This window comes from Amyelois transitella, chromosome 9, assembly GCF_032362555.1.
Source record: "Amyelois transitella isolate CPQ chromosome 9, ilAmyTran1.1, whole genome shotgun sequence".
Classification (NCBI taxonomy): domain Eukaryota; kingdom Metazoa; phylum Arthropoda; class Insecta; order Lepidoptera; family Pyralidae; genus Amyelois; species Amyelois transitella.
The window spans coordinates 5,048,330-5,068,128 of NC_083512.1; the positions used below are offsets into that span (position 1 = coordinate 5,048,330).

Sequence of the window (19,799 nt, forward strand, 5' to 3'; positions counted from 1 at the left end):
GGATTATTTATAGATACTTCGTATTATGGTAATGAGCATGGAATGGATTTTGCAATGATCCCCTATAAAGAGGAGTATTGCAAAATATGTAATAATACACACTACATATGACGGCATACTCTTTCTATAGGCAGAGCCAATACAAGACTGAAAGAAATTATCTTTGAGATCCCTTCAATGTGATGTGATTCACAATCACAGTATATCTTCGAGTGTTTGTGGTGTACATAATGATATAATCAATTTTGGGTTATATCGAATAATTTTCAGTAAAAACATAAGTGACGATCGTCATAATTCTGGCGTTAGACCCGATTGCGCCCTTTCCTCGCTGAGAGGAACCCGGCATAATCAACCACATAAGTCACTTTCAAAGTCATACATTTTACACAAGTGCATGCGGCGTAGCTACAAATTTCGAAATAAATTTGTTTCATATGCTTATCTAAACCAAACTACTTCTAACAATGTTCGGAACTTTGTGCATTATATCAAAAGTATTCTTATAGAGACTGGACGCTACTTTGTTAGAGCCAGGAGAGCTTTAAAACATGATATTTTATGTCGCTCCGCCAACCGTAACCAGTGGAAGTTTTTTGATAGCTTATCACAATTATTAGTATCTTATATTGTACCACAAAGTGGTAAAAATTCTACCAAATCCTTAAGATGACACGCAGCGTTGAACTAGAAATCTCAAAGGAAAGCCCTTTCCGTTTCGTATGCGACAATTAAATTGTTGCCATCTCAATTAAAAATTATAAATGCGTTTCAATTAATTTATGTAAATTTTTAGCTTAATTCTTTCCTCAAAATCTGTTAACTAAGGATCTAGGATCTATAAAGGATCCCTGAGGTATTTTTGAAGAATTGTATTTTGCTTTAAATGTTGTTATGCTATTGACAACAGAAAGTCAAGGCCATGATGAATCCTCACTGTGAATTGTTGGCTTTAGTAATTGTTGAGTCAAATACGTTTCCTTGCAACTAAAATCTTCACCTTCACCTGCGTCAACTTAAAAAGTTTCTCTTAAGAGGACGCCGAGGTTGGAATGAATATCTGAGAACACTCGAAGACTGCATTATAAGAGAGAACCATAATCAATACCTACTTATTTCTCTTTGTAACTGGTAGTATAGGGAGTGAATCACCTATTGCAAACAAAGCAGTTACTTAAGCTTCTGAGATTGAACTTCGCGTAAAAATTAAAAGGTTATCAGTTTCACGCTCCGTTGCTTGCCTGTCTGAGTTCAACTTGCCTTAGAAATCATTTTATTATTAATCTTACTATATTTTATAACTTAGATGTGTTTTGCTACGTAATTTCACCATCATTACAAAGAATACCTACAATATTTTCATAATAAATATTCATTTTTCTATTACCAACATTTTATCAAAGTAATTTCCTCCGGAATACTAAACATATGCGCAGTAATAAATCACTATTAATAATCCAAGATTTAATCTCTAGTCAGCATTGACTGCCATTACACAAATGGGTTGTACAAAAGGGAGGAACACACAGTTACAGTTAAGAACAGCGATTTGGTTGTAATCCATCGACTTATTTGTATGAACTAAGTTTTTTGGTATATGTCATAATCTTTTTTTTGAGTGTTGGGGTGCCATGTATTATGTGTGTTGTGTAACATGCCATTGTTGGCCCCAACATTCGATTCCGGCGCTCAAACCATTGTGACCGATAATTGGAAATGCGGGCACAATAATCGGTGTTTTATATAAAATATTCAATAAGTTCCTGTGATTTATTTCATACTCACTATATAGTTCAAGATCCCAGAGCCGTAAGACACAACTTATTTTCTAAAGAATGGATCTTTCGATTCTCAGTAGTCTTTCATGTACTTTTAATACCTGCATGTTTGTGAGACTTGCCCAGTGACACCTGCGCAGGTACCAGGCGAGAAAGGTAACTAAAAATCACAGTTACTTAACTTAAATTTTTATGACTGATTTTTATATATATTTTATAGACTATTACTCTGAAGTCATATCAGAGAAGTCAGACGCTTTCCATGCGCCAGAACTTTTGTCAGACGCTTTAAAGCTCTATCAAAAAAAAATTAACATAATTTATTTTTAAATGTCTGACTTTTATATATGTTATTCAGATAACTATTACAAAGTTGTATTAAATCAGTCAGACAGTTTATAATGACCAAACACCCCTTAAACACAAGAATTACTCAGCCTCGAGTATGAGCGCGATAGCACAATGCGCATGCGCGTCAGAGTAAAATATCTAATATTTGAAAAGTACTTACTGTTTTCAATTTCATATTTTTGCATATCTATTCAAATACGATGAAATTTATAATTAAAATAATAATTAATCATTTTTAAAATAATATAATATATTGCATACTGTATATAAAAATAAAAATGTAAAAAAAATTCTCTATTTGTTTCAGTCAAAATATTAAATGTACAGACAAAATATTTTTACCGTATTATATGTAGTATTTTGATTTTCAGTTTTTTTAATAAATACTCAAACAACACAAAAAAAATATTTTTAATAAAAATTAATATATATCTTGTTATTGTTGGGACTCGAACTCGGACCGCCAACTTCACAGTCTCACGCGCTAACCACTGGACCATCGAAGCCGTTGCGGTGGTGTCGAAATTAAAGTAGACTACATACATATGGTCACGTCTATATCTCTTGCGGAGAAGACAGAGCCAACAGTCTTGAAAAGACTAAATGGCCACGTTCAGCTATTTGGCTTAATGATAGAATTGAGATTCAAATAGTGATAGGTTGCTCGCCCATCGCCTAAAAAAGAATCCCAAGTTTGTAAGCCTATCCCTTAGTCGCCTTTCACTTATATTTATATGTTATAGGTTTACTATTACTATACTATTTTTTAATTGTTTATGATTTTATTTTTACGGAATATTCTGCCAGCAACGACAATCTAACTGATGATGAGGACGATGACTTGAGTAGACAGTATTGAGATTTAATAAATGATGAAAATTCAAATGATTATTTTGATGATGAAGATGATAAAGAGACAATAAAATAATTATTCAATTGATTAATCATAATTAATTATTTTTTTATTGAAATTATTATAATAGATATATTTTTTTAAATAAATTAAAAATCATTCTTTTTGAAAGGCTATTGCTACAAAAAAATTCATTTTCCCCTATTTATATGCAATATATTATATTATTTTAAAAATGATTAATTATTATTTTAATTATAAATTTCATCGTATTTGAATAGATATGCAAAAATATGAAATTGAAAACAGTAAGTACTTTTCAAATATTAGATATTTTACTCTGACGCGCATGCGCATTGTGCTATCGCGCTCATACTCGAGGCTGAGTAATTCTTGTGTTTAAGGGGTGTTTGGTCATTACAAACTGTCTGACTGATTTAATACAACTTTGTAATAGTTATCTGAATAACATATATAAAAGTCAGACATTTAAAAATAAATTATGTTAATTTTTTTTTGATAGAGCTTTAAAGCGTCTGACAAAAGTTCTGGCGCATGGAAAGCGTCTGACTTCTCTGATATGACTTCAGAGTAATAGTCTATAAAATATATATAAAAATCAGTCATAAAAATTTAAGTTAAGTAACTGTGATTTTTAGTTACCTTTCTCGCCTGGTACCTGCGCAGGTGTCACTGGGCAAGTCTCACAAACATGCAGGTATTAAAAGTACATGAAAGACTACTGAGAATCGAAAGATCCATTCTTTAGAAAATAAGTTGTGTCTTACGGCTCTGGGATCTTACTCTATACTTTGCAAAATTGATTCGGACGGGATCCCTTTTTGTAACAAAAAAAGTAAGTACAATTACTTGATCAAAACGAAAGCTTTAATTGACAGCGTCGGTAGTCGAATCGGTAAGGTTTCTCTGCAAAGGTAGTAGAGGTCAGACGAGTCTTTCGTGAAAAAACCTGACTCACCCAATCCAAGATCCATGGCCAAAGGCGTATGCCCGGGGTATCCCGGGCTCCTATCATGAGTGGTGAGGATGCAATTGGAACTAAAGCCAGGAGGAAGAAGACGTACGTAATATGATAGTGACGAAATTACTATCTCCTTCTTCACAGTGAACACATCCGCCCTTGTCTTTCCAATTTGACCTTGATGCGGAAGTTCTAGATCCAGGTCGGCCCTTAAAATTACTATGTATATAACTTTTTAACTATTTTTATATCCTCAAGTGGAGAGCAGATGACGAAATTCCCGTAAACAAAGTCGCGGTCACATGTGATATCAATGCAATTAAAGTGTCAATAAACTTTCGTTATCAATGCTATGATTTTTGGGTGAACCTTGATTGTCAGTATTTTGAACTGTTTACGTAACTGTTGTTTGAAAGTTTAATCGTTCAATTTCTACGTTCAAGAATAACCAAAAAATTTTGTTACTTGTGTAAAATCCTAAATATGAATAAAACAAAATCTTAAATATTTATGCTTATGTGGTTCCGGTTGAATTTTGTTTGCTAATTTATGGATATTTGATTTACGACAAAAGCTCATAATTAGAAGATATTTTTAGGTTTTCGCCTTTACCTAGGTACTATTTTCTTTTTTTTTTATAAAATATTTATGCGAAACGATAATTTTTAAACTTTAAAGATAACAGAGCCCTTAAACTTGTTAACCACATCATGGACCCATTTAGGTACACTTTGTTAGGCTTTATTTTCTTAAATTAAAAAAACAACACTTAAACAATAAAAGGCCCTTTCATTTAAAAAAAAATGTACCTACTGCTCCTTAGATTTTGATGTACCTACGACTACACTGATCAAGTGAAGCCACTACCAAAGGCTAGTTTTCGTACATTTGTATATTTAACCGTGTGCTGGTTTGTAATTACCGGTAATGCAGTGTATGGCAGAGGTGGCGTTCGGCTGGAACTAGGTAAATTAAAGGAAGCCTTGTAAGGGACTGTTCCGGTTTCCAGCGAATCGCCGGACACTGCTGCGGCTTCAAGCCGGTGACCGCAGGCGTGTTCACTCACTTTGGGAACACGGCTTGCTTGTAATGGTACGCAGGTTGTTAGATATAGGTACTAGGTAGGTATACACATACCATTTTATACCATACATAATACCCAGAGGGATAGGCAGACTATATCTTTCCACTTGTCACGATCTCTGCGTACTTCTTTCGATTCATCCACGTTCATAATTTTCTTCATGTAAACCCGTCGGTTTCGTTCTCCTAACATGACGAGGAATGTACATGTAAGGCATTCCGGTTTCACGGAACTGAACTCCGCTCAAATGCAAAAAAGTAAGTCATAAATTGAGTAATAATTTTTGAGGACCTGTTTTACACTATTTTATTTGATGTGAAATTTCGGTGCCCTTTGAAACATCTATAAACGATAACGAACAATACGTAGTACAACAATTACGTACTATTTATTATCTAAAGTAGGGTAATAGAAACTTAGCTTTTACTTTCACTCAATCGATTCTATTACTTAATTGAAAAAAGTTAATCACTATCTAATCATTACACAATCATTGATTACAAAACAACAATAGTGTAAAAACAAACCTAGAAATATCTGCTTAGAAAACTCTTCAGTGGAGGAACAAAAACAATAAATAATGGTGAGTCTTCACGGAATCATAGTCAGGAAATTCTGTGAGTTGTAACTAAGCGACATTTGTGATCTGCAAAAAGTAGCTCTAGTCCGGAGCGCGGCGCCACAATGCTCAATGCTCATTTAGGTCAAAACTCGGAGTTATCCACCTTTCTTCCACTTACACGGTTAAGTTCACGTCTAGAACTTTCGTAGTGTGCCTAATGGTATATTATTTGCAATGCGATTAAAGACAAAAGTTTTTGCAAATTACTGACTAAAGACTAATCGATTCATTATTTGATACCTAAACAACCTGTTTGTTGATGATATAGCTAAGTATTGATGTAGGTATGAATGATCAAAACCGGCGTGTTTTCATTAAAATACTGATGAATATGACTTAATAAAAAAGAATAAGAGTATGCAAGGATCGTGGCAAGTGGAAAGATGTAATCCAGCAAAGAGGCGTAATGTATCTTAAATGAATCACAAAATAACAGAAACAAAACAACTATAAAATAACATCGAAATGAATGATATCAGTTTTCACAACTGTGACGTACGAATCTGATTTATTTGGGTCCAGCTGTATATAAACGAACGTCCTGCCGTCAAGCCATCAATAAATGTTCGCTAACATATCCGTCAGTGTAACTTGGGACAATCCAGGGGGATAAAAGTGTCAAAATGTAATTTACTTCTCCAATTTACCTAACAAAGATGTTGCGAAGTGTCTTCCATCACGATTATGACGTATTGGATATTATGAACAATTTCCTTGCAGAGTATCTGAGAATTTGAATTGAAAAAGTATTGACGGGCCGGAACATTATTCTTTTTATAAGCAATGCGAGTTGGTGGAATATTTTAATGTAATTAATTATCTTACTTTATTTTTAAATTATTCAATGTTGCTTGATGAAATAGAAACGTGGGTTGCGAGTTTAGACAATAAAGATGAGTGTTATTCTACTGAACTTAAAAATAAAACAACTTGTTTTAAGTAAATTTCAACTTATTTTTAGGCAATACGTATTTTTATAGTAATTAAAATACATACCTTTATTTGTATATAACAGCATACACAGAGTACAGGTATCCACCTCATGTAAATCATTACTAGTGACACTAAGAAATGATCACCCACTTCGCCAAGCCGTGATCAAAAATTTAATCACAAATTATCAAAAAATCAAAATTAGTTAAACTCGTTCAAAACTATAAGTCTAAAAAATAACACAGTGTTTTCAAAACCTCTAACCATAAACGACTATAACATATTAACATCCAAATTGATCAAATGAAAACAAACAAGCGGCTTGCACTATGATGTAAAAACAATACTTGGGGGTCTTACAAGCTTATCAGAACGTTGAACAATGGCGTCTGTCCTCCAGGAGCTCATATAGAATGCAATCGAGCGCTTGCGCAGCGGCTAATCAAAAGACATGCGTTTGCGCAGGAAACTCACGCGGTGGTCTTGTACTTCAAAAGAATACTTATATGGTAATAAATGAGAAGATATATTACATTAGCAATCTTTAATAAAACTATACTTTTTTATTTGCTTTAAGGAATGCACTGAGAGACAACAACTGACAGAGTTCTATATCATGAAAAGAGTATGTCTTGCGCATAATTGAGAAATAATAAAGCTGTGGTAGAGCAAAAAGATAGATCAAATACTTTACGAGTTCATGTATTTGATTAAAGGAATTCCCATGAACAGCAAAATTGATTTTAAAATGAATTATAAGTAACAAAAAGGTATTCTCAATAATATAATAGGGACAGTTGGTTCATAATCACAGCCGTCAATCTTCCTCACACAAACTGCAAAAGTTTCATAATAATCTGAATAGATTATTCGAGTTTCGCATGAGTCTTATAATAGAATCAATCAAATTAACAACAACGGCTTAACTAAATCCACAGTAATACCACAATTCCAATTATTGCGAAAAGTTTCCAACTGTTCCAAAATGGTCGGTGAAATTTTCAGCAGTTCATTTCCGTTACATAATATTTGAACTACAAGTTGAGAATTATTAATAGTACTGGTGTACCTGGTCTATCGAAGAACTTTAGTGGTATTAAGTTATAAAACAAAATCGATCAAGTAGTTTATTAGATGTGGAATAATATGCCGTCGGTTCCCGGCACCAATAAAAAACAGAATAGGACGACTCCATCTCTTTTTCATGGATGTCGTAAAAGACGACTAATGGATAGGCTTACGAATTTGGAATTCTTATTTTAGGCGATGGGCTAGTTATCTGTCTATATTTGAATTGTAATTGTATCATTAAGCCAAACAGCTTACTCTGCAAGGGATAATGAAGATATTTACGTGTATAATCAAAAAACTCACACTTTTATAAGTTCTAAAATACTAATCCATATCAGTCTTTCACGTCAAACCATTGAACCGATCACCACGGAATTGGATACACAGCGAGATAGATATCAGAAGTTATTTTTATCGAATGGCTTAAGTAAATTATGTCAACAAGTTAGTAGTTCATGAAACAAGTATAATAAGGAAGGTGACAAATGACTAATCAGAAATGCTTTCATCAAGGGAATATCTTCTTGTAACTTTCTCATTTCACTTCCCGGGCTATGAACCCATATCTTTTACCCTATTTAATTTGACTCGTTAATGAATCACTTGCCCTTTGACCTTCGCCTTTACTCAACTCATATATAATTCCCAGTTTCCATCCCCCTATCCTAAATCCTTTGAAACTATCCATGAAAGTAGTTGAGATTTCACGTACATCTGCATCCATATTTTTTGTAATTTACTTGTTAGTGTAGCGTAAGTAAAAGTCTTAATAAATAGAATTATTGTATTTAATTGTACTTTTTACTATTAATATTATCATGAAACTTTATTTAACATCTGTGATTAATAAAACCGTATAAATGTCAAAATTAATATTTTCAAAGTAAACTTATCATAATTTAAAATTCATACATCTTGCTTGGAAAGAGCATTGCGAATAAAATCTATTAATATTTACGTTCAAGTATGTCGAGTTGCACTACGATTTAGCAAGTAAATATTATATCGTCTGTTTCGCTACAATTGAAAACTGTTTTTTCAACTAATGGGATTAATTATAATAATTGGAAATAATTATTAAAATTCTCATTTTTTTCTCTCAGAAAATTTTATCCTACATTTCGAAGCAAAACTGTACTGAAGACTTTCTTACGTTAATTCATTTTAAACAAATGTTTCCATTTTGTAATTCTAATAGCAAAGTACTTATAAATTTAAAAAATACAATGTAAACAAAAGGTAATTTCTTCAACTACTTAAATTACGCAATACCCAGGTACATTCTTTTAATGTCTATGTGTGAAATGTGCTTCTAAAAGGTGGAAAGGGACACTTTAATAAAGCCGTTTGAAACACTACTCCAGTCGATAAGTACGTCTGGCCGAATGCGGGCTCTATTCAGCTCTATTGTGTGATGCGTCCTCTAGTGTCTCCCGTTTAAGAGTTTGACGGCCTTTGTCTGTTTTTCCACTGAAATGTCTGTTCGGAGTAATTCAAATTACTTCGTTTAATTTTAGGGTTAGATATTTTCGGGATTATTAATATAATACCTGCAGTATATTAGTAAATTTAGAATACAGTTTTTCCTATCCTGTCATTACAGCCCATACTTTTTCGTGAGTATAATTTTAGATTGTGCAACCCAAAGACGAACAGTGTGTCTTTTTCGTTTTATTCCTTACTGATATTAAAATGGTGTAAGCAAGTAGTTGGAAGATTCAACCAAGATCCCGTCTTAAAGTCCTAAGCTCATTATATGTTACAGTACAACATCCAGCGGGATCATACATCATGCTGTAGAACGCGATGGAGTGGCGTGGGTATCATGAATAATAACAATCCTTTTAAAAGTTTCTAAGTTGTTCCACGAGTATAGACCGTATCAGAAACTTAAGCTGAACCTCCATTTGAAAATGGCCAGATCAGAATCATTCAGAGTTTATTTTGTATAAAAATATAACGGAACATTTCTTTGAAGATTATTAAAAGACAGCACTAAAGAAAATAAAAGCCAAACGAGCAACAAGCATAAAATAAACCAAGAAAATTTCTGTGAAATTTACTTCTTATTTGTTGGTGTTTCAGCTTTTATATTTTTCTTTAGTTTTTGGACATAAAAAGGCATTCTGGAATTCTAAAAATGAAAGAAGAAATAATTCGATGAAATAAAAAAAAATCCTTATTATTTGGCTCATTATTGATTACTTAAAGAAAACATGTAGTTATGCTAAAAGTGTCCTTATTTATTATTTAATTCTACATAATGTTATGCCTTGGAATAAACTCTCAAAAGCCTTGATATCTCAGAACAATAGCTAAAGCTTTCAAAATATATTAATTAATAGTGAATGTCATCGACAATTTGTGATCGAGTTTAAAATATTTGATATAAATCGATATTTTAAATAAGTGCAATTATTTATAGCTCTACTCGCAAGCACTTAATAAAGGTCTTATGTGCCTTAATCTAGATATACCGCGGTTTTTCCTTAGTGTTCTAATATACCAGATGGTATAACCTGCAAAAGCCTATCCCTTTACAACCGACTCAAACTAAACGTGCATCATACTTTGAAAAATTCTGGACGACGCGCGATTTCGTTTTCGTGGACGCAAACGACACTGATCGAGCGTGCAAGATCTATTCCTGCGAATAATAAATATTGCGTGACCTCGTGACCTCTCAGTCGCAGGCAGTGAGGCGTCGAACATGGCTGGGTTTTTTGGCGGAATCGGCGGCTCACGTAAGTATTATTTTTATTTACTTTTTTATGGTAAAATGAATGTGCTATTATGATTATATGTAGTAAAGGTATTAAAGTATCGAATGGAATAAGATTTTTAATAAAATGTACACGGGAATTAATAGAAATACTGCTAAAATAAAAATGTTGCACGTTCGTGTGCTTTCGGTATGAGTGCGCTGAACTTAATTTTCGCAGATTTTGTTTTGTTTTGCTTTTTATTTGCATTTATAACATAATAAATGTTTCTTTCAGGCCTGCCTCTAAATGAAAATGATATAGAGAACGTTTTGACAGCGATGGGTGATGGTAATCTCTCGGATATTGACGAATTCGAAGATTCAGACGACGATTGTGACCCAACTGCGATTGAACGGCTGGTATTAGAAGGCCTGGATTCTGGAGACGTCTTATTAGACCAGAGTTATGCTGAGCCCATCCCCGACCAAGGACAGTGTCTACCACCGCCGTCAGCTGTGTCATTTGGCGAAGATATCTCCTGTTCTTCAGCAAATACGAACAATATCCCACTTCAGGTGAGCCAATTGCCAAGTCACACAATTAATACACCAACCCCTGATAATTTCGCACAAAGATCATCTACAAGGTCGTCATCAAGTCATTCTCCTACTGTATCGTCCTCTAGAGAAAACAGGAACAGTACTAGGCGCAACACTGCTAACATTCAACCAGTTCAACCGAATTCTACTAACAGGTCTACTTTCTCCATACAAAACCAACCATCGACTTCGCGCCCTGATCTTTGGAAAGAAACACCTTTTGAAGATAAGCCACACAATTTTGAAAAACCCAGCGTAAGACCAGTTCAAGCTCCTGTAGAGTATTTCAAAGAATATTTTGATGACGAGTTTTATGAACTAATAAGTTTGTGTACAAATAATTATTTCATGCGAAAGAGTGGCAGAGAATTAAAAACATCTCGATCTGAAATAATTAAGTTATTTGGAATCCATATCATGATGGGTTGTATTCCCTATCCAAGGGTGACAATGTATTGGCGGGCTGGAATAGCATTAGAAAAAATTACGTCTAAGATGAGCAGAGATCGCTTTCAAGCACTCAGAAATGCATTGCATGTTGTTAATACAGACATTCAACCCCCTAGTCAAGAACCTAATGTACTTTGGAAGGTGCAGCCAATTATAGACCAAGTAAGAAATGGATGTTATAAACAAGAACGTACTCCCGGTTACTACTCTATCGACGAGCAGATGATACCATTTACTGGAAGATGTGCCGTCCGTCAAGTGGTAAAAAACAAACCTCGACCTGTGGGACTCAAAAACTTTGTTTTGACGACTAGTTCAGGCCTCATGTTGGATTTTGAGATTTACAAAGGCGCAAAGACAATGTTTGAAGAGACGAGGCTAGGCCTCGGACCATCTGTCATTCTTCATTTAGCTAGAAGTGTCCCAGTTGGCAGTTGCTTGTACCACGATAGGTATTTTACTACGATACCTTTGATAGAGGAGTTAAACAAGCGAGGTATCCACAGCACTGGGACTATAATGCATAATCGAATACCTGACAGGACTAGCCTTAAGTTTAAAAAGGACTCACTTATGCAACGAGGCGAAAGTCAGCAAATGGTGCGGGATTCATCAGTTCTTGTAAAATGGAAGGACAATACCACTGTAACCCTAGCGTCCAACTGTACAGGTGCCTCGACCACAGATATTGTGAAACGGTGGGATAGGAAAAACCGTCAATATATCGACGTACCAGCCCCTAAAATAGTGATGAATTATAACAAACACATGGGCGGGGTGGATGTCCTGGACCAGCAAATGGAATACTATAGAACTTTTATAAAAACTAAAAAATGGACATTGAAGGTACTTATTCATTTTTTAGATTTGTCTTTAGTTAATTCTTGGCGCGCTTACAAAAATGATTGTTTAGCTAACAAATACCCAAGAAATAAAACGTTAGATTTGTTAGATTTTCGTCTTGAAATAGCGGAGGTATTGCTAAATAGCCCTGATAAGCAGCGTCGTTCCTCTGATGAAGATACGATGGAGATTAATGTGCCAAAAAAGTTTAAAAAGGCCATAAAGCCTTCTATATCTTTAAGATATGATGGTTATAATCACTTGCCACAGTTTGATGACCTTAAGTCTCCTAGAGCATGTCAAAATGAAAATTGCAAAAGTCGTACGAAGACACGATGCATCAAATGCAATGCCTATCTTTGTATAGCTCGTAATCAGAATTGTTTCAAAGATTTTCATTCTGCCTAATGTAAAAGTAATTTTATATTTTAATTATGGAGAGTTGTTTTTTGTTTTGAGTATTTTTATAATTTTTAAGTCATGAAAAGACATTTAATTTTGTTAAACTTTTAAAAATAACTATGAAAGCTTGTTCCTATTATGAAGACTGGTAAATTTTTGAGACTGATTAAAGATAAAGCGTTTTTAAGTGTTTTCTAATAAAAAAATATTTGATTTTGTTACTTATTGGAGTTTTATTTACAAAAAATATAAAACTTGCACGATCGTGCAAATGTCAGTTATAATCTGAAGCGCACGATCGTGCACGTCATTTTCCGGGAAATGGGGCTTTTCCGATTTTTTTCTCTATTTTTCCTGTATTCTTTAGAACCATAATACAAGTCTAAGTACAGTTTTTTTCATAAACTCACAACTTTATGTGTCCGGTTGTAAAGGGCTATAGATACCCAATAGCGCACACTTCATTAATCAATAATTTGACCTTTAAAAACAAAGGACAAGGGTCGACTGGTTCAAAAGTGCGACTTATGTTTCATTCAACGCGGAAGCGGCCAGTTATCCGTCGAACAAAGCCCCATGATTGTTCGTGCAAATTTAATCAGATCCTAATATCCTCGCTGGTCTGAGCGGCAACCGATTTACACTAGGGGAATTAGCGGGAATACTGCGTTGACAATGATTTTGGATGGCAATGTTTGGACAAATTTGTAAAGCAAAGCCGAACAGGTTTTAGGTATTAGTTTGGTCAATGAGGTTTATTTCGTATTTGCCTTAATGACATAAAGTTACAGACAAATAATACACATATCGCAGCTTTATTCTTTACCGGATTAACAGAGCCAATAGTCATAAGACTCAGACAAGAAGACAATAATTCGCTGGATGACTTAAGTTACTGAATGACGATGTTTTCGATCTTTTCTTCGGAATTTTCTTGTTAAAAGTAGGGATATTTTAGGAATGCGAATCACGACTATTGTATTATAAGACACGCTGATTTTTATTCAATCTATATCTTTTTTAGTTTAGGAACTAGAAAATCCAAATTCAAAAAGTAAATCACCCTACGGGGGCTTAATCCCGTCTGGAGTTAACGGGAACCCCGCTGTTTATTTTCTTAGAAAATCCGTGTACTTTATCACAAAGAAAGAACATTAAATAGATATAGAGGTAAAATTTCAGTAGAAATTAAATCAAAAGAAAGGCTCTTGTTAAATATGTACCAACCGGCGTAAGTAACGAAGGTTAAGGCATAAATTTTCACCCATTTAAACCTACTATTTAAGGGGTGTGCCATTGTAAGGGGTTAGTGCAAATTGAGGGTTGAAGTTCAGTGAACTCCAGCTGAATTACAGCTGTTGTGTAACCAAACATCTCCTGGCGCCAACAGGACTGGGAGATCGGCGCGTCGCATTGGCGCCACATTCCTTTGATAGTAAAACAAGGAATCTGAGATCGCCGGATGAATGAGATAAACGAATGTTTTGGACTCTGTTGTGTGTTTTGGCAAAAACATCTCATTGATACTATACTATACGGTAATCTTGTAGCATGGTCTAATTCTCCGGTAACTACTATCGTATCCTTATAATAATGTTTTATGACTGACATTTATTTATTTTAACCTATCTGCTAATCCGAACTATCATCGTATGTTTATTTTTAGTTTATGAAAAGCTTTATCTTTGGTGCGAAACTTTTATATTGGTAAGAATTTATGAAAATTGAACACGTTAGGAAAACGAATTTGTGATCAATCATTGAAAGAAATTCGACATGATGCTTTAATGAATTTATTGTAATATGTTTTTGTATAAAACATATTTCTTTCTACAACTTTTTATTGGCTTTTTAATTTGGTTCTTCTTTCTTCTACGACTGTTTTCATGAAAATCTGAATAATCTATTACTAATATTTATGTGTCTGTTTTTAAATTAGCCTTTCTTAGTTCTCCTATGAGATAGCGAGACTAATACTTATATGAGATAATTTAAATCCATATCTGTTCAGATTTGCGACATATCGTGGTCAAAACCCATGGGGAAGCTTAACTTATGTGAATCAAGTTTTCGCAATTAGAACAAGCTTAAGGGCTTTAAAGGGCCGATAACGATCAGTTATTAGCATTGTTACATTATCTACTAAAGGGTTTGTAGATACATAGCTATTAGTTATTACATTAAGTATCTATATATTTTGTTATGTCTTATTGACTTTTCATCAGTGCAGTTTATAATTCTAAAGTCGAAATATTTAAAAATAAATGTTTTTCCTCATCATACATTGACTCTATGGAGCTATCGAGCGAGTCCAACATAAAGAGACTCGATTCGGGAGTCGATTTTATGCATCGTTTAATACTGCAGCATGCCCCAGTCGTAAAATGCGTCATTCATCGTTACTCGCTTCCCTGTTTCGATGTCAATCTACTTTGTCTTAGAATGATCTCATTTGTTTGGTTTATATGTTGAATTTTCAATCGATGTAAGTATTATAAAAACTCACGCCAAAATATATTAAAGTGAGAGATTCCTTAATAACTGAACTAATTATTTATCTTCACTCTAAGATTTGTTTTAGCTATACTTTGAATCATCTACTCAAATAATTTCCTTAAGAGGTACTGGGAAAAAAGGATGATACGAAATACGATACTCTCATATTGACAAAATTTTATGCGATTTGCAGTATAACGCGAACGAAGTCTTTGTTAAAACCTTGTCTCTAATAAAATGTATTAAATAACAATGGTTATTTAAAGGAAAATATCGGGAAATATGTTACCCAGTTTGAAGGATAGCAGGATACTTTCAGAGCCGTTGTTTTATGGGCTGATTCAGCGCTACTTAGAGGTTTGGCACGTAACCTTAATAGCCAAATCGATATCCGTATGCCAACCCTTAAATTTTGCAAAGTTTTTCTCAATCTTTACATGGCATTTTTTAAAGGAATTTGTGGGACTATAGGAATAGTTATCTATACTTAGAGATAATGTCATAATAAAATCGGCAGGTAGCCTTTAAATTTTGGAGAACAAGAAAGATATTTTTGATGTGTATGACATTAGACTTTAGGAAAGGACATATTCAACATATGATTGAAGCGAAGAAAAAACAAGAAAGTTTTAATTCTTAAATCCACTAGGACAAAATCGCGAGAAATGCCTACAAAATTATAATTTGACTTGATTTTCCAGTAGCAGAGGCGATCAATATAGTATAATAGTAAATGCTTCAGTTAACTTTTGTTATTCTGCTCGAGCAACCACGCAAATGGGTAGAAATGGCGATAAAACGGACCTCACTTTATGAGTTCCACGATTCATAGTTCAGTGATGTTTAAAAATTTTATTTGGCAGTTATTGACTAACATCTCACACGTACCTATTAATAATTTATCATTTCTTTATCAAAGCCTGGGTTTTACCCATAGGCACAGTCTTCGAGTGTTTTAATCACGACTATTTCCAGTCTGAACTTCGTGACCATTTTAAATCTTAGGCTATCGACCATTAAAAATTTAGGCTTCACTTGGTTTGTATGATTTTATTTATATAGTAATGCTATACTTACAGCCTACGTATTACAAAACTCAATTTGCAAGGCTCGCAAAAATTTGCTTATAAATGTTTGCATAACCTCCAAATTGCAATATAATGGATTTTTAATTGTAGCAGCAATATGTAGATACGTGACTTTCATGTGTAGACTGGTAAATGCTACCTAGGATGAATTTCATACCTATAATACTTTATGAGCTGTACGTTATTTAAATTTCTTTTCAAGGAGGATTTTTCATGGCTTTTATTTTCTAAACTAAAACAGTCCACACCTTGTTTTTATTGTATACTCACCTTTATATCTTAACTGTAAATCATGCCGTATTGATACAAAGGAATCAAAATGGGAAAATAATCGCACGCTTATTTTCGATTCGAAATCTCGCTTTCTTTCACAATCACATTTATTATTTCAGGTGCTCTTAAAAGGGGAATATTTTTGGAGGTTTTATTTCTTGGGTCCCTTGTCTCGACAGAACAACTTTGTTACTGGCGAAATAAGGAAAGTCCTCTGCGACTTGTTTTGATAGTGTACTTAAAGATTCCTGTTTGGTGGTTTGGGAATAGAACGCCACAGAGATAGCGATATACTATACAGATAATAAACTTGGTTAGATAAGGCAAAGAACGTGTAGGATTATTATGTATTTTGTATCAAGAGCTTAAGAAATAAAGAAAGAAAGAAAGAAAAATATTTTATTTGATATCACAAACTTAACTATACTAAGTAAAAGATTTTACAATTTGTGCGTTTTTGTGAATATCAAAAAGGCTTCCTCTCAGCATAATGTTGCGGTGGTAACCACAACATTATGCTTAATTTATCGTCTTCATCATTCTGACAGCGTTAGTCTCCAAGTCTTTGATAGGAACCCGGTACTGGGAAGTTAGTCATTTAATTTAACATAAGTTCTACTTTTCACTTTGTCATTTAACTGATATTACTCATCTAGATAGTGTGATAAAAAAGTACAGCCGAATAATTTAATCATAAGTACATCACAGATAACGTCTTAGCAACAATTAGTAGTATGATTAGAAATAAAGTTTATTAAATCATTTTTTTTTATGAAGGCATGACACGACATCGTCATAAACAAGATAACTGAGGAAATAAATCTCATCTTTAATTAAACTCCGTTAAGAAATGTCGCGAAATTGGTGAGGTAGGCTCTGATTCTCCCGCAATTTATGTGCAGACAAAGAAGCTTAACAATCTGGAACATTCCCCTACTTTCCTCACATTAATTAACTGGGATTTAAGTGTGATATCATTATTTACTGCTACTTTTGGTAATAAGAAAAAAAAATCCTGAAAATAAGTGGATAAAGTGCTGTCTATAGTGACTGTATATCTCATAGGTAATTACAATATAAAATAATATGGTAAGGACAAAACTTTACTTAGTAAAGGGTTCGAATGAAGTCGTTATGTATTTGTTGAAGAAGTTGCAATTTGATCTTTTCACGATGTATAAGGTGTTACTATTGTAATTTTAATATTAGAAGGAATAAAAATCAAATTCGTATCTTAGGGAAATGCTTAATAACTCTTTCTTTCAGATTGGAAAAACAGAGACAGGTGATCACTATTTTTAAAATTTTCACAATATATTTTCGTTTTAAGCAATCAAGTTAGAAAGACGCATTAACGTTCTCATTGTGATATCTCAGTACCACACTGGCGTCTTTACAACTTGGTGCCAGACCACACGCTGTCTGAATAGAAGTGATTTACGGCTAAAGTGTTATCGCCCGCGCATACTACTACGGGCACATTGTCTTAAATTTTAACAATGTCGTCATGTTTAATTAATCTTAAAAATACAAAAAGCTATAGGTTTTGCAAATTTCGAAACAAATTATAAATCTAGTAAATAATGTTATGTCTTCCGTGCTAGTCTGGTAGCGAGAATTAAGTCATTGTGTATACTAGCTATATTTTTTCTTGCACAGATCGTAAAAGACAATCAAGCGAAGGGTTTTTAAACTTGGGGTTTAACTGGATAGCAACCTGTGACTTTTTCTGAATCTCAATTTCATTACTAAAGAATGTGACTGTTACTAAAGAATGTAGACATGATATATGTAATTATGTAAATACGAGTATTAACATAACTATTTAGGAAAGTAAAATGTTAAACAAATAAGTAAATAATTATTTGAGAATACCAGTCGCTTAATATAAATAGATCGTACATTAATTCGATTAAATAAGCAAGTTAATTTTGTCCAAATCATTAAGCCTGTATTATGTATATCAAACAAAAAGTTAGAACTTAAATATTTTAAGTCTTTTTCAGGCTACCGTGGCGCTAAACTTAGTGCATTATTTAAAAAATAATATTTCTAAGAAAATATAAGCGTAACAAATTGGACGGACAGGCGAGAAAATATACGGCGTTTTTTCTTTCTAATTAAAAGCATAATTCACAACAAGCCGCTTTACAAAACTTTTAAACACGGAACTCTTTGGAATCTTGTATTAATGACCTTGTTACTTTGTATCTTGATAAAAATTTTTTTTTGAATAATAGACATAGACCAGAAATGAATTCAAGCTGCTACCAGCGTTATTTGAAACTTGTTTTAACAGAAATACTGGGCTACAGATTCTTCTAGGCAGAATTTGGCCCAATTAAAAGATCACACAATTCTTATCTTTTTAATTTTGAGAGTCAAATCTCATCCCAATTTAAATTGTAAACGCGAAAGTATGTTTGTTTGTTTGTCAACTCTTCAAGAGTTTTTGATTGAACCCCGTTTTATCCCGTTAAAAACTGCCTATAGTAACCGTGGTATTTGCGAATATCTTGTAGGTATTATTTTTTAGGTTGTGCTGAATTTGCGCGGACGAAGCTGCGGGTGATAGATTTACTAGAATACCTACAATCACAACAAAACTCTTTAGTTAATCTGTGGTTACATTGGTGATTCCTGGAGGTGATCCCTTCTTATCACCTTCTTTCAATTTACATAAATGTTGTCAGAATGTGAAATTCCAACAGTTTTTCACCGAAAAAGAAGAAAATAAATTTATCCCTTTAATGTAGCGTAGACCCTTCAAGAATTTGTTACAAGTTTTTGCCGTCAGTCATTCTGTCCCCTTAAATTGCGAGTGCGAATTTGATAAATTCTACCACGAACTTCCTGTATCAATTATACGATTTTTCGTACCTAAGATGAGGAAAACGGTGCCAGGTATTAGATTAGAGGTTATTTGTAGCTGAGGGCAATTTATACAAGTAAATGAAAAAGGAGAGATAACTCTCTAAAAGCGATTGAAAAGTACAAAAACCAAGTTTGTAAAGTTATTATTAAATTTGACAATTGCCTTGTAAAGTTTACCTTATTACATCATAATCAGGGCGACAATTTTTTTTTTGGATTTACCGAGTGAAGTTCAATCGGTAAATCCACGGGTGAACTGTAGTACTCAAAAATAATAAAAATATACAATTGAAGAAAATCTGAATGCACATGTTATTTTTATTACATACATACATATCACGTCTAAATCCCTTGCGAAGTAGACAGCAGTTCAGCTGGTTGTGTGTTGTACATAC

General features: G+C 33.5%; 2 protein-coding genes across 2 annotated transcripts in view; both read left to right on the forward strand.

The window, feature by feature from the left end:
- LOC106134644 (fasciclin-1) overlaps positions 1-19,799 on the forward strand; it is a 56,091-nt gene that overhangs the window by 14,553 nt on the left and 21,739 nt on the right. The gene's annotated exons all lie outside the window — the stretch shown is intronic.
- LOC132902109 (piggyBac transposable element-derived protein 3-like) lies at positions 10,211-12,777 on the forward strand. The gene is made up of 2 exons (XM_060945947.1): positions 10,211-10,418; positions 10,674-12,777. The coding sequence occupies exons 1-2, from the start codon at positions 10,385-10,387 to the stop codon at positions 12,677-12,679; spliced, it is 2,040 nt and encodes a 679-aa protein (XP_060801930.1). The 5' UTR covers positions 10,211-10,384; the 3' UTR covers positions 12,680-12,777.